Source organism: Musca vetustissima, unplaced genomic scaffold (genome assembly GCF_032173495.1).
Source record: "Musca vetustissima isolate MV318-11 ecotype Yass unplaced genomic scaffold, APGP_CSIRO_Mvet_v1 utg110160, whole genome shotgun sequence".
Taxonomy (NCBI): domain Eukaryota; kingdom Metazoa; phylum Arthropoda; class Insecta; order Diptera; family Muscidae; genus Musca; species Musca vetustissima.
The window spans coordinates 15,470-32,475 of record NW_026881647.1 but is presented as its reverse complement, the minus strand read 5'-3'; the positions used below and the strand labels follow the sequence as shown (position 1 = coordinate 32,475).

Here is a 17,006-nt window from a genome sequence, read left to right as displayed (position 1 = left end):
ACCGGGAAATTAGGTCAAACCAGAACTTTACCTGTACTCTAGTGTGGCAGGAGAGGCAGTAGCAGCAGCAGTGTAGCTGCTGCAAATTCAAATAGACTTTTCGACCTATCCGAGCAACTTAGTGGCTGTACAACCTTCTTTGTGTGTGGGGGATATAAACTGTTAACAAAAACTTGAATGAAAACTGATATATCTATGTGTGTGAGTGTGTGTGTCTTATTGCATACATCTGTGTTAATTATCACACACACACACGGCTATATTTCTATAAATTTATCACACTTACATTAATTTAATTGCTATCCCTTTTTATTATCACTCATTCATGATGTATATCCTTTGCAATTGATTATTTAATGAGTTTATAATAACGTCTCTATCTTTTCTCTTTCTCTTCTCTTTGCAGGATGAAAAGAATCAATTGCTGGTCACAAATGTTTGGTTAAAATTGGTAAGTTGGAGATAATTGCATGTATTTAGTGTTGGAATTAATTTTGTTAAGTAAATCAATGTAAAAGACTTGACTTCGATTCGATGAAGTCAATAGCAATTAGAATTATATTTTAATTGGGTAAGGCAAATGTCCTGGGAAAGGACTTCTGTGAGCCACATGGCTGATAAATATATTTAGAGAATATTTAAGGAGTATATTATTAAGAAATTTTTGAGGGGCTATAAGAGGCATGGATTTTTTAAGAATATTTTTTCGAGGGCTAAAGAGAGGCGTGAATTTGTTAAAAAATATTTTTTCGAGGGTTATAAGAGGCGTGAATTTTTTAAATAATATTTTTTCGAGGGCTATACGAGGCGTGGATTTTTAAAGAAAATTGTTTGGAGGGCTATAAGAGGCGTGGATTTTTAATAAATATTTTTTCGAGGGCTATAAGAGGCGTGGATTTGTTAAAGAACATTTTTTCGAGGGCTATAAGAGGCGTGGATTTGTTAAAGAATATTTTTTCGAGAGCTATAAGAGGCGTGGATTATATAAAGAATATTTTTTCGAGAGCTATAAGAGGCGTGGATTATATAAAGAATATTTTTTCGAGAGCTATAAGAGGCGTGGATTATATAAAGAATATTTTTTCGAGAGCTATAAGAGGCGTCAATTTGTTAACGATTTTTTTCCAAGGCCTATATAAGGCGTAGGTTTGTTAACGATTTTTTTTCCAAGGCCTATATAAGGCGTAGATTTGTTAACGATTTTTTTTCCAAGGCCTATATAAGGCGTAGATTTGTTAACGATTTTTTTCCAAGGCCTATATAAGGCGTGAGGTTGACGTAGGGGATGATAGATACCAAGCAACGGCTTTGATTGGCTTTAACATGGCGACGTCCAGGCTTATCTTGGTCCCTCTTTCATCTCTATTGTGGACACTGACATCCCTGCGGTGTCACCTGGGGTAACTATTTTCATCATCCATTAAAATAGTGAGCTAATATATGCCGCGAGTTCACCCATAAGAACTATAAAAAAATGGATTGAGGCATCGGGTTAGTTGCCCACACTCGAAAAAACCCCTCCTACCATGAAAAAGCAACAAAAAAGAACAAAATCAGCCTCCATGAAGAAACATCAGACAACGGCATAAGGTTGATTGACTTCGCGGCAGCAAACAACATGGTAGTTAGCAGCACCATATTCAAGCATCTCGATATACACAAGGCCACTTGGATTTCTCCCGATCGCTCAACGAGAAATCAAATCAATCATGTTGTGATAGATAGGAGGCATTAATCCAGTGTTTTAGACGTCCGATCGATCCGAGGAGCGAATATCGACCACTACATTGTAGCAGTCAAGGTACGCACCCGTCTTAATGTAGCAGCAATAGTGCTAATGTAACACGGAAATGTGAAGTCGAAAAGCTGCAAACACAACAGATAGCCGAAGCCTATCCCGCTCAACTTACCCAACTGCTTGACGAAAGCACCCCTTGTCCGATAATAATATAGAAGCACAGTGGCAGAGAATTGCCCACTCCCTACAAACTGCAGCATAGACAAGACTTGGGTACCACAGACCACCAACAAGAAATCCGCGGTACGATCAGGAGTGTCGTAATGCAACTGATATGAAAAAAACAGCGTATAGGGCAACCCTGCGGACAGTCTTTGGTGCAGGCACATCCTCCTGTAGAGATAAAGAAGAAAACCTGGTGACAGATACAGACAGCGAATGATTGGAATCTCAGCATCCAGCATCGTCAGCATCTCGTGCACAAAAAAGGAGACAGGACGATATGTGCCAACTATAGAGGAATAAGTCTCCTTCCCATCGCATATAAAGTGCTATCCAGCATACTGTGTGAACGACTGAAGCCAATGGTCAATGACATTATTGGACCATACCAATGCGGCTTCAGACCTGGCAAATCCACCACTGACCAGATTTTCTCTCTGCGCCAAATCCTGGAAAAAAACCCACGAAAAACACATCGACACATTCCATCTATTCGTCGACTATAAAGCCGCATTTGACAGCCCTATCCGTTCAGAGGTGTATAGATCCATGTCTACGTTCGGCATTCCTGCAAAATTAATTTGGCTAACTGACACAAAATCAGCAGTTAAAGTCGGAAAGGACCTCTCGGAGCCCTTAAATACCGAACGAGGACTCAGACAAGGTGATAGTTTGTCGTGTGACCTTTTTTACATCCTGCTGGAAAAGGTCATACGAGAGGCAAAAGTGAACATACATTGCACTCTGTACACCAAACAAATTACTCGCCTACGCCGATGACATCGACATAATGGGTCCAACATTGAGAGCGGTAACAATAATCTTTGAACAAATTGAGAAGGAGTCTGCCAAAGTGGGTCTGGTAGTAAACGGCGAGAAGACCAAGCTGATGGTATCAACGCGCAAGACGTCTAGTAAACTAGGACCAACTGTGGAACTTGAGAACTACAGCTTCGAGGTAGTCAAAGATTTTATATTCCTTGGTACGGCCATAAATAAAACGAATGACCTCAGTTTTGAAATTCGGAGAAGGATAGTGTTGGCCAACATATGCTACTATGGTCTGACTAAGCAACTCATAGGCAAGGCCACCTCACGCTAGACCAAACTCACACTCCACAAGACGCTGATACTACCCGTGTTGTTATACGGATCTGGAGCATGGGTACTTACGCAAGCAGATGAGGAAGCTCTTGGAGTGTTTGAGAGAAAAATTCTCTGAAAGATCTATGGGCCGATTTGCGTTGACCGTAAATATCGCAGTCGAATGAACCATGAGTTGTACCAGCTATTCTCGGACATCGACATTATTAGACGTATTGAGCTGAAGCGACTATGTTGGCTAGGTCATGTTGTGAGAATAGATCAAGATTCCCCAGCCCAGAAGGAATATAAAGGCGAACCAGCTGATGGTTCACGCAGAAGGGGAAGTCCACGAATAAGGTGGAAAGATCAAGTGGAAGACAACATTGCCGAATATGATCATTAAAATTGGAAAAACTGCGCAAAAGACCGACGAGCCTGGAAATAATGTTTAAGCTCGGTTTATGGAACGAAAGTTCCGTCAGAAGCCAGCTATGTTAGTGTATAAGTCGTGGATTTTTTAAATATTTTTTTCAAGGCCTATATAAGTCGTGGATTTTTTAACGATTTTTTTTCAATGCTTATATAAGTCGTGGATTTTTTAAAGATTAATTTTTAAATATTTAAACCTTCTTTAAAACATATCGGCCTATTTAAACATCGCCATCAATATGCCATTAATTCACATTTGTGTATCCTCATTTATATGTGTGTATGTTCGATATGAATGATATTTCACTTCCTTGTCAGAAAAGAAAACAAACGAGAAATATCGATCAAATAACATTACCATGACTACTGAACTTCGAGCAGTTACTCAGAAAAAACCCGAGAAGAAGAAGCAGGGACGAAGTCCACTGAATTTTAAATGTAAAAAAAATATCAGGATAAGGTAATGATTTTAATACGTGAGGGGGTTAACGATATCATTCAGGAGCAAAAAAAAACAAAGAACATTACTCCCAAAAGTTCCTCCATTGTTGTTGTCAGGGATGGTCCGTGTGACGAATTTTTAGGTTTTCGACCGTCAAAAAGGTGTAAACGTCGAAAACGTCATATACCTGTATAAAATGTAATAAATGTAGTAAACGTCGTTTATTTCAATATTATCAGCAAATAAGGTTATTTTCAAGAATATATATTATTTTTACATATATCTGACTATTCCTTGCTAGAACTGATAAAAATTTCTAAATTTTTTTGAGAAGAAAATTTTCAAATTTTTTTATGGATTTGAGTAAAGCATGCGTAATTTCCAAATTGATTAAAGGAAATAGCTATTTTGTCAAAAACCTAATGGATTTGGGTAGGTTTCCGACGTTTCTGACGTATGTCATTTACGTCATTGTTTCTGACAGGCCATCTCTGGTTGTTGTTGCTTTCTGTTTGTTGTGATTTCAGTATTTTTATATGTTTTTCTTTTTCTCCTTCATTTTGTGGTAATTTGTATGAAACATGCAAAACGATACTCCTTCATTCACATAATATGGGGGAATATGACAAAAGGCGAATGAAAACCTGAACCTGGTATTTTTTTGTTAATGTTCGGTGGGCGTGCGGGTGTGTATGTGTCTGGGTTTTTAACATCGGCCCTTAAAAATATTCTTTAAAAAATCCACGCCTTATGGCCCTTAAAAATATTCTTTAATAAATCCACGCCTCAGTTGGCCCTTGAAAAATATTCTTTAATAAATCCACGCCTCAGTTGGCCCTTGAAAAATATTCTTTAATAAATCCACGCCTCAGTTGGCCCTTGAAAAATATTCTTTAATAAATCCACGCCTCAGTTGGCCCTTGAAAAATATTCTTTAATAAATCCACGCCTCAGTTGGCCCTTGAAAAATATTCTTTAATAAATCCACGCCTCAGTTGGCCCTTGAAAAATATTCTTTAATAAATCCACGCCTCAGTTGGCCCTTGAAAAATATTCTTTAATAAATCCACGCCTCAGTTGGCCCTTGAAAAATATTCTTTAATAAATCCACGCCTCAGTTGGCCCTTGAAAAATATTCTTTAATAAATCCACGCCTCAGTTGGCCCTTGAAAAATATTCTTTAATAAATCCACGCCTCAGTTGGCCCTTGAAAAATATTCTTTAATAAATCCACGCCTCAGTTGGCCCTTGAAAAATATTCTTTAATAAATCCACGCCTCAGTTGGCCCTTGAAAAATATTCTTTAATAAATCCACGCCTCAGTTGGCCCTTGAAAAATATTCTTTAATAAATCCACGCCTCAGTTGGCCCTTGAAAAATATTCTTTAATAAATCCACGCCTCAGTTGGCCCTTGAAAAATATTCTTTAATAAATCCACGCCTCAGTTGGCCCTTGAAAAATATTCTTTAATAAATCCACGCCTCAGTTGGCCCTTGAAAAATATTCTTTAATAAATCCACGCCTCAGTTGGCCCTTGAAAAATATTCTTTAATAAATCCACGCCTCAGTTGGCCCTTGAAAAATATTCTTTAATAAATCCACGCCTCAGTTGGCCCTTGAAAAATATTCTTTAATAAATCCACGCCTCAGTTGGCCCTTGAAAAATATTCTTTAATAAATCCACGCCTCAGTTGGCCCTTGAAAAATATTCTTTAATAAATCCACGCCTCAGTTGGCCCTTGAAAAATATTCTTTAATAAATCCACGCCTCAGTTGGCCCTTGAAAAATATTCTTTAATAAATCCACGCCTCAGTTGGCCCTTAAAAAAATATTCTTTAATAAATCCACGCCTCAGTTGGCCCTTGAAAAATATTCTTTAATAAATCCACGCCTCAGTTGGCCCTTGAAAAATATTCTTTAATAAATCCACGCCTCAGTTGGCCCTTGAAAAATATTCTTTAATAAATCCACGCCTCAGTTGGCCCTTAAAAATATTCTTTAATAAATCCACGCCTCAGTTGGCCCTTAAAAATATTCTTTAATAAATCCACGCCTTATTGGCCCTTAAAAATATGAATGTGTGTGTGTCTCATCTCATATTTCTCCCTCTCTCTGTTTTTCTCTACAGGAATGGAACGACATGAATTTACGTTGGAACACATCAGACTATGGCGGCATCAAAGATTTACGCATACCGCCACATCGGATATGGAAGCCGGATGTGCTGATGTACAACAGTGCCGATGAGGGTTTCGATGGTACATATCAAACGAATGTTGTGGTACGGAATAACGGTTCATGTCTCTATGTGCCACCGGGCATATTCAAGTCGACATGCAAAATCGACATAACATGGTTTCCGTTCGACGATCAGCGATGCGAAATGAAATTTGGCAGTTGGACATATGATGGATTTCAGGTTTGGCAAAAGCAAAATAGCAAAAGCAAAGAGACGTTGAAACAAAAAAAAAAAATATCCCAGAAAAAAATAAAAAATATACAAAAAATTAAAAAAAAAAATACTGGGATATGTAAAGACTCTGCAGGGAGTACAGTAGTACTTCGTGGTCCTGATTTTTTGTTTAATGTTTTTTTTTTAAATTTTGAATTTTTAAGATTATTTTGAAATGAATTTATTTAAGATTTAAAGGCAATTCAGTTCCATCTCCTACCATATTTTTGAGGTCTATCAAGAGGCGTGTTTTTTTAAAAAACTTTATTTGGAAAAATAATCTGAGCCTTGTGTAGACCCTCTAAGCATTTCTTTAAATAATTCAAACCATTAATAGACCCTCAAAAAATGTCTTAAAATTATCTAAGCCTTGTGTAGACCCTCTAAAAATATCTTTATGTAATGATAATGATTAATAGACCCTCTAAACCTCTACCTCTAAAAAATATTCTTTAACAAATCCACGCCTTGTGGAGACCTCTAAAAAATGTTCTTTAACAAATCCACGCCTTGTGGAGACCTCTAAAAAATGTTCTTTAACAAATCCACGCCTTGTGGAGACCTCTAAAAAATGTTCTTTAACAAATCCACGCCTTGTGGAGACCTCTAAAAAATGTTCTTTAACAAATCCACGCCTTGTGGAGACCTCTAAAAAGTGTTCTTTAACAAATCCACGCCTTGTAGAGACCTCTAAAAAATGTTCTTTAACAAATCCACGCCTTGTGGAGACCTCTAAAAAATGTTCTTTAACAAATCCACGCCTTGTGGAGACCTCTAAAAAATATTCATTAAAAAGTCCACGCCTTGGGTAGACCTTCAAAAAAAAATTATTGAAAAAATTCATTCCTTGTGGAGACCTCTAAAAATATTTTTAAAAAAATCCACATTTTGAATGGAGCTGAATTGCCTTTCCTAATTTTCTTTTAATATTTTTCCTCTTCTGTTTTTATTTTCATTTAATTTTTAGTGTCAAAAATGTGTATTTAATTTTTTGATTATTAAAATTTAAAAAACAATTGTTTTGATCAACTCATCTCAACTGTGTCCGTTTCGACAGCTGGATTTACAATTACAAGATGAAACTGGCGGTGATATCAGCAGTTACGTGCTCAACGGCGAGTGGGAACTACTGGGTGAGTAGGTTATCTTTGTTTGTTTGCGTTATGCTGGCACCCCACCCACACTGCAGGAAACAATTCCTGAGGGTGGGGGAGGGCAGTATACGCAGTCCCTCAAAAAAAGTAAAAGAAAAATCTTCCTTTTAAAAAAACCGAAAACAAATTCAAAATGAATCATGGTCACCACAACCATCATCACTACCACCACTACTACTACTACTCCAGCTAAAAACTAATACTGATACTCCTATTATAACCACCTTAACTTTCATTTCAATACATCTATACTCGTATATAGCGATAGTTGTACTTCATGTACCTTGTCATAACCACCATTACCACTACTACAACCATGTCATACAAAAAAAAAAAAAAAAAAAAAAAAAAACTCTGAAATGGAACACACAAAAACTCCTTCGTAGCAGACCTACAACAAATCTGATTTTTTTGTTTTTGTTTTTTGAGTGTATGTGTGTTTCTGTTTTCCCATTTGCAAACAAATAGAAAATGCTCCCTCTAAAAAAACCGAAACAATTGGAAAAAACTCCGAAAAAAAACTTGAAACAAAGTACAATCCTTAGAGAGAATGTGGTGTCCTTAGTTGCCAAATGTAGTCCTTCCCAAAACAAAAACCTTCAAGACAAATATTCACCGAAAAATACAAAAAAAAAAAATTAAATTAAATTGTAGTGTCCCCACACACACACACGTTAACGTTTCCCTATATAGATGTGTGAGTGTATGTGTTATATGAGAAAAAAACTATAGAAATTAAAAAAAGTAAAATAATTTACAGTGGAACGTGGTTATAATGAATAATAAACAAATATTTTAATCTTTGTATATATAAACTTAAAATTTAAAAAAAATTGAATAAGTTTAAAACAAAAAATACGCTTTTTTAAAATTAAAAAAAAATAATAATAATAAAAATATTATTTTTTTCATTATAGCCACCTTCCACTGTTTTGAAACATAAATGTTCTGCAATGGTTGTTATTATTGCTGTTGTTATTGTATTATTATTGTTGTTTATATTAAATGTTAGTGTGTTAATACACAAATATTAATGTTGCTTTTAAATGTGTAGATGTGACCGAGTATAGAGATTGATTTACACCTAGACAATGGTTACATACACCATGTTAAATTACACCAATGTTAATTATAGAGCAGAGAACACAACTTATCATTTTTGCAAACAAATAGAAAAAAAATAAAAAAAATACAAAAATTTTAAAAGATTCTAATTGAAGGGAATTTTAAGAAATATTTTTAAATGGTCCAAAATTGTGGGTAGATTTAAAGAAAAAAATACATATTTTTAAAGGATACAAAATTGTGAGTGAAATTTTGAAAATATTTTTAAAAGCTTAATCCAAAAGGATGTGTGAATTGAAAATTAAGTATGCAAAATATGGGTGAAAAGAAAGAAATATAAACATTTTTAAAGCATTTTTGAAAATACTTTTTTAATGATTCCAAATGTTGGTTGATTTGTAAAAACAAAAAAAATGTAACGATCCAAAAGGATGGACAATTTTTTTTAAAACTTCCTTAATTGTGAGATATTTTTTTTAAATATTTTTAAATGAAAAAAATTTGGAATAAAATTGTTTAAAAATATTTGTTGAGGATCTAAAACAGGGGTGATATTTAGAGGGTCCAAGTATGGGACAGTTTTTTAAAAATATTTTAAAATGATGCGAAATTATAAATGGATTTTTTAAATTATTTTTAATGGATCTCTTTACCATACTACAGGGTGAGATAAAAAACTGCAACAAAGCCAAATGCCATATTTTTTACATTTTTTGCACCCTTCACCACACTGTGGTACAGGGTATTATGTCTTTGTGCATATTTTTGTAACAGGCAAAAGGAATCGAGATAGACCCTTGGTTTCTTTTAAGAATATGCATAGAATCACTTTCTGAGTCCATTTACGCATGTCGTCTGTCCGTCCGTCTGTCTGTCCGTCCATATATTTTTGTTAACAAAGTACAGGTCGCATTTATGATCTGATTTAGATGAAATTTGGCACAGTTCACTTATTTGGCCCGAGGATGAAGCTTATTCAAATTGGAGAAAATCAGTTTAGATTTAGATGAAATCGGTTCAGATTTTGATATAGGTCTTATGTATATTTTCGTTCGATTTTATATAAATGGTGGTTACACGAAATTTGGCAAATGTATGCAGTGTATGCAACGGTTACTCAATTAAGTCCATGTGTTTATATATAGCTCCCATACATAATTTGACTTGACTTTATACAAATGGTACACCAAAGGATCAGAGTCTGTCCGTTTGACATGCAATTTTTCATTGATTTCAGAATGGTATGTATATGGGGTTTTTCAATTGGTTCGCCTGATTAATGGCATCTTAATGGTCCTCCAAAGATCCTATGACCGTTTTATCTACAGGATATTGTAGATATTAACATGTCTTGCATGTACCCAAAGTGGTGAAGGGTATCATATAGTCGGCCCCGTCCGACTTTTATTACTTCATTTATGTACAGTAATGATAATCTATAATATCGCAGGCTTAACTTATAAAGGCAACAAGTCAATTTTTTTTTAGAAATTCAGATTTTGATACAGTTATGTATAATAAGGCAAAATACATCGATTAAAAAAAAAAAATAAAATACAGTTATCGTATTTTTATTGTTGTTTTGTATTGATGAGTAAAGGCGCTGTGTTCAATTCATGACATGTCAATGACTTAACATCATGTAAAGGGCCTAAATCCATTTTTTATTTTGAGAATTTTGGACACGATTTTCAGCCGAATTGACCTAATTTGGTATTTTAGGTACTTATACTTAGGCAATTATCAATATTAGTTCACTGTTTTAGGGTACCCCCATATAATGTTATCCCCAATTTGGAATTTTGGAAGATTTGGACAGTGTTTTCAAACGAATTGGCTGTAATTTTACATATATGGGACTCTCATTGGGTACAAAATCTCCCCACCAAAATTATCGTTATTGTCCCAAGTTTCGGAGTAGCTCTCATAGTACGTTATCCCCCCATTATTATAATTTGTAAACACGATACAGGCCACAGTGGTGGACCATAGAATATCCCTATTGTTTTTGGTAATGATCGGTTAATATTTAGGCTTCAGAGGTCCAATTATGACCCGAACACCGCGAAATTTTATACAGAGAGAAGAAACGGACCATATAATAAGCATAATAGATTTGGTGAACATCGGTATATTTACTTCTGAAGGACATGGATCCTAGAAGTTGATAGTATATCGAAGAGCGGTGGTTGACCTTTAACTTGATACCAATTATATGGTTGTATGTACTGTGATGTGGGAGTTATCAGATTTTATAGTTGCTCTAGAGGTCATTATTATACGCAGAACATCACATGTTTAACACGGTGATGGGGATCTGAACAAATACTTTGAACGCCTGTTTCGATGATGATCGATGATGATTTCGATTATGACGGAAAACAAGAGTTGGAAAATATGCCAGGGTCAAGATAATGCAAATATCGTGAAATAATGCCGGAGTATAGATCCGCAAAAACTTAGACTTCAGTGGTTGTTGTGTAGGGAACAACTCACTGGTTATTCATATTTTTATATAAATTATGATTTCAAACAAACCTTCACTCTTTTAAATAAAGTTAGTATGTAAAAAATATAATATATAAGAAACAAGTTGTAAGAAAAAGTCCTAAATCAATGAAAACAGAAAAGTCTCGAAGTCCCAAAAAAGCGTGTATCGTGTGATTTTTTTAACCTTTGTCAAGCGTTATAGTCCGCTTAACCTTTGTCAAGCGTTATAGTCCATGTGTGAAACATGGACTTTTGTTGGAAATGTTCTGTGAAAAAATTGTTTTCCAAACAAGATCCGGGAGTGCCAAATTACATTCACAAAAGCCAATCTTTTCTGTGGGACTATACACAAACATTGACAGATATTTTTGGGCGGAAGATTTGTCACCCAATTAAAATTCCACAATTTAAATCAGAGACATCAGATGGACATTTAAAATACCTATTATATTTGGGGATCAAAATACCCAAAATACAGACACTCAGCTTGGAAAAATAGAATAGGACATTAAACATTTGTGTGGAAGCTATGTGTAAAGCATGGATTAATATTGAAAATGTTCTGCAAAGTAAATGTTTACCCACCAAAATCTCGCAGTGACAAATTACGGCCACTTCGTAATGCCAAGATGTAGACAATTCGATCGAAAAAATCTTCTTGGGCTAGCAAATTTCCTTTAAAGGGACTAGAATTTTATATAGAAGTTTTAAAGAAATATCCATTCATATTTTTCGGCGGTCGGCTAAGCTATAATAAATTTGCTGTCAAGAGAAAATGAAATATCAAAGCACAGATACTCAGGTTGGAAAATTTTGCTAGAACTTTGAACATGAACCAAAAATTACATGGACATATATTGAAAATGTTCTGTGAAGAAAATGTTTATCCACGAAACTTTTGAATGTCAAATTCCAGGAAATGTTTATATGGCCAGAAAAATATTAAAATTTTTTGTGGGGAAAGATTTGATATCGATAATTCTATGACAAACTTTTCAAATTTTGGAAGTTCCATTATATTTGTGCTACCACGAAGATTTTGCTGAATAATGGGTGGTACCAATCTATAAAAAACAGTAAAGAAAGTAGTAAAGTCGGACGGAGCCCATTATATGATACCCTTCACCACTTTGAGTATATTCAACAGACCAAAGCCCATATTTTGGGGCTTTGGTGCACCATTTACTGAAAATTTGACGAAACTATATATGGGAGCTATATCTAAGTGCAACTTTCCACCCAGTATGTTATACTAACTTCAGTACGTTGTGCAAAGTTTTGTGTCAATCGGCCATATTTTGGAGCTTTCGTGCACCACTTACTGAAAATCGGACGAGCTATATCTGAACCGATTTTTCCATTTTAAATAGGGTTCGTCCTTGGGTCAAACATATGAGCTGTGCCGAATTTGATTCTATTCGGATCATAAATGCGACTGTTACTTGTTTACAATTTAACATGGACAGACGGAGGGACGCACATGCATAAATCGACTCAGAGAGTGATTATATGCATATTCTCAAAAGGAACAATGGGTCTGTCTAGATTCCTTTTGTCTTTTACAAACATATGTACAAAGACATAATACCCTGTAGAACAATGTGGTGATGGGTATAAAAATCCACGCCTTGTTATGACCCTTTATTTGACCCATTAAATATCAATCGACCTTTATCAAAAGAGCCATACATTTCCCCTGTAAATTTTGGTAGTGCTCAGGTCTTAATTGTGGTCATGGACCAATATTTCATCTCACATTCCGAAAAACCCATTTAGATTGTCGAAAAAATCTACGCACCCAAATTTGTCCGATCAAAAAATTTTCCGAACTTATTTTAAATACAAATTGAAGGTTAATTAAAATCTAGCCTTGTATTGAAATTTTACATTTTGTTTAAACTACATGCCAACTATTCATTTCGCAGCCTATTTGAAAATTCAATGTTGAATTTTAATTAAAAATTATTGACTGCCAATAATAAATACATGATTTCCCCCATCCACGTATGATTGATATTAATTTTAATTTATTGATTCAGTGGAGCGCATGATTGTTATATTGGGTAATATTTGTACAATTTCAGAACGTATACGCCACATACTCAATGTTGCCAACAACAAAGCTCATTTAAAACTATTGTAAATCATAAATGAATATTAGGAATTTTAGAAGCTTCGAAACATATATTTAAACTTTTATAATTTTTATAAAATATTTCGCAAAAGGTTGCGCTGTCAAAAGTTTTCATTTAAAAGTTATTCACGCCTCACTTAATCAGATTAGAGGAGAAGTTTTTGTTGTTCTACAACAAATTTGTTAGTTGTGATTGTTGTTGTTGTTATTGTTTCTAAACAACTCTTTCGACAAATAATAGTTTAGACAAATTATTACGTAGTAGTGTAAATTCCAATGAGATTCTGTGTGCGTGTGTGTCTGTGGATGGGTGCGGGTGTTGATATGCCCCTGACTAACTTTATCAAAACTTTAAATATGCTGTTTTTGTTTAATCTCATATGGTATCATAAAATAATATACATATTCAACATTGATATATTTATGTGTGTGGAGGATGAGGGATGCCTCTCCCTCCCAACATACCGATTTTCTAATTCATACCTGTCACTAACAGCAGAAGAAGAAACGCAAACACACACGTATCCACAAACTACCTTTTTGCTTGGCTAGTTCATAAATTATTCTCAGTCAGACCCTTTCCTCTCACTACCTCTCTCCCTGATGTTGATATTATTTACTCTACTCTTCATTGAAGGTTTGAGGAAAAAACATTTATCTTTTTAACTTTTATTTCGGATGAATATCTCCTTTTTTCTGTGAATATTTAATACCACATTATTGGTATTTGCTGCTACTGCTGCCGGCGACTTCGTCTCTTGGCCAGGTTTGGTGGAGAGGTAGGTTAGGGATCCTTTAGTTTTCCCATAGTCTTTCGTAGTTTGATGTTCGATTTGCCCAGCCATTCATTTAAAGGTGTGAATTCAATGGTTAGTTGATATTAAATCGATTTTGGTTTTGGGTTTTCTGTGTTCTTTTCTTTTTTTTGGGTTAGACATTTTAGTTTAAGTGGTCTGAGGAGTGGCAGGGGAAAGGCCAGGACTTTTTCACTTTGTGATTTATGGTATGGTAATCTTCAATTTGAGGTTTTCGATGGGGTAGTTTTATTTAAAGACCATTCAAAGTTATCGAATGGGTATATAAATACAAAAGGACATGGGAGAATAAGTTTAAATAAAATATTATTGAAGGACAAGGATTTATTGGGAAGTATTTTTTGAAGGACCATTAAGACCTACAATATTTTAAAAATAATTTTATGAGAACATCAATAGGCGTGGATTTATTAAAACATTTCCATGGACTAACAAAAATGCATTTTTTAAAAATATTTCTTGGGGGAATATCAACTGGGTGGATTTTTCCAAAATATTTCTTAAAGGACTATCAACTGGGGTGCATTTTTCAAAAATATTTTTTCAAGGGTCAACCAAAGGCGTGGATCAAAATTTTCAATATTTATAATACCAATATCAAGCTAATGGAATGCCCGTTTTGAACCAAACTTTGCACTACCTTTACCAAACCTAGATCAAGTTTGATGATGGGACCCATTGGTCCACTTATTATGGTACCTTCCCCACAATATGGTCAAAATTATGCTAAAATTTATTATATAATAACATGCAAACGGACTATCCGATTTTAATAAAACTTTGTAGATAAAGTAGAAAGATGGTACCCATTAGTCAACTCCTTCCTGTACCTCCCATTTGTCCATTTGAGGTCAATATTTTCCATATTTGTAAATCCAATATCAGGCGAATTGAATGTCATATTTCAACCAAACCTTGCACAACCTATTGTCTTTACCAACCCTATATCAAGTCCGAAGATTGGACCCAGTAGACCTCCGAAAACCTTCGGCTGGGGGTATATATCTCTTTTTTACTTGTTGAAAATATTTTTTGAAGAGCCTCTATGAGACGTGAATTTTTTAAAATATTTTTTCAAGAGTGTGAACCAAACTTTGGCCAACCCATTATCTTTACGAAGTCCAGATTTAGTCCAAAGATGAGACCCATTGGTCTACTCCTTCTGGTACCTCCCCCACGAATGGTCAACATTTTCAATATTTTTAAATGCAATATCAGGCGAATTGAATGTCATATTTCAACCAAACCTTGCACAACCTACTGTCTTTACCAACCCTATATCAAGTCCGAAGATTGGACCCAGTAGACCTCCGCAAACCATGGGGGGGTATATATCTGTCGGCAACACCGACTGACACTTTTCTACTTATTTAAAATATTTTTTTGAAGAGCCTCTATGAGACGTGAATTTTTTAAAATATTTTTTTTCAAGGGTCTATAGATCGTGCGTATTTATACCCTTCATCACACTGTGGTACAGGGTATTATGTCTTTGTGCATATGTTTGTAACAGGCAAAATGAAACGAGATAGACCCATAGTTCCTTTTGAGAATGAGACCCATAGTTCCTAAGGAAAATTAAATATAAAACAAGAGACATTCAGGTTGGAATAACTTAGATAGGAACTTCAAGTTAAAATAACTTAATCAGGGCCTATGTATAAGCGCCACATAAAAATATAAACAAATATTTTTTACCAGCAATTCGAAATACTTACCTACAATTACTTTCCTGCTAAGACTTTCAAAATACCGAAAATGGGTCAGTTCATGGGGTCTAAATTATTTTCTTTAAAGAATCCACGCTCTATATAGTCCCTGAAAAAAATTATCGAAATCTATTTACCTTGAAAAACAATTCTCTTAAAAATCCAACCTTGAATATATATTAAATGTATTCTCTCAAAAATCCAGGCTTTGCAAGGACAATACAGGTCCTGTATCGATCCTGCAAATATATTCTATTAAATATCGAAGCTTTTCATTGACCTTTAAAAATAAACCTTTGACAACTATGGGTAAATGTTACAATGGGACAGAAGTATGTAAATCGACTTCAAGCAAATATCAATAGGACATCCGTCGGCTATGTCTGTACTTCTACAAAACGCAAGTTGTGCAACATTTCATGTCAATCTGACTGAAAGTATATATATCTAGATCTCAACCGATTTTCACGAAACTCAGCACACATTATTCCAGACTAAATTCGGTATGCCATTCCAAATCTCGTGCAAATCGAATGATTTTCAGAGACTTTGGTGCACCAGTTACCTAAAGCCGGAAAAAAAATATATATGGTATAGCTCCCATATATATTTTTCTAAATCTGAAGCGATTTTCTCGAAACTTTACACACATCATTCTAGACTTAAATCAGTATGCTATGCCAAAATTCGTGCAAATGAAAAGATTTTCAGGGACTTTGGTGAACCAGTTATCTAAAATCGGGCGAAACTATATATGCGAGCTACATCTAAATCTGACCCTATTTTCATGAAACTTAGCACACATTATTATAAATGCAATTCTGTACGCTATGATAAATTTCGTGTAAATCGAAAGATATATAGGGTCTTTGGTGCACCAATTATCTAAAATCGGATGAAAATATATATGGGTGCTATATCTAAATCTGAACCGATTGTCACGAAACTTTGCACACATCATTCTAGACTTAATTCAGTTCGCTATGACAAAATTCGTGCAAATCAAAAGATTTACAGGGGCTTTAGTGGACTATTTACCTAAAATCGGGCGAAGCTATATATGGGAGCTATCGAAAGATACGTAGGGACTTTGGTACACAATTTACCTTACCGATTTTCACGAAACTTAGCAGACATCATTCTAGACCTTATTCACTACGCTGCAAGTCAAAAGATTTCCAAGGACTTTGTTATACAATTTACCTTAAATCGGACGAAGATATATATGGGAGTTATATCTAAATCTGAACCGATTTTCACGAAACTTT

At 34.8% G+C, this 17,006-nt stretch overlaps 1 protein-coding gene across 1 annotated transcript in view; it reads left to right on the top strand.

Annotated features, from left to right (window-relative positions):
- Positions 1 to 411: 411 nt before the first annotated feature.
- LOC133327619 (neuronal acetylcholine receptor subunit alpha-7-like) overlaps positions 412 to 17,006 on the top strand; it is a gene marked incomplete at its 3' end in the record, with an annotated part of 29,224 nt that continues 12,629 nt past the window's right edge. Inside the window, exons 1-3 of the mRNA XM_061536146.1 lie at positions 412 to 451; positions 6,048 to 6,338; positions 7,429 to 7,504. Coding sequence (XP_061392130.1) covers positions 6,060 to 6,338; positions 7,429 to 7,504 — 355 coding nt within the window. The remainder of the gene's footprint in view (positions 452 to 6,047; positions 6,339 to 7,428; positions 7,505 to 17,006) is intronic.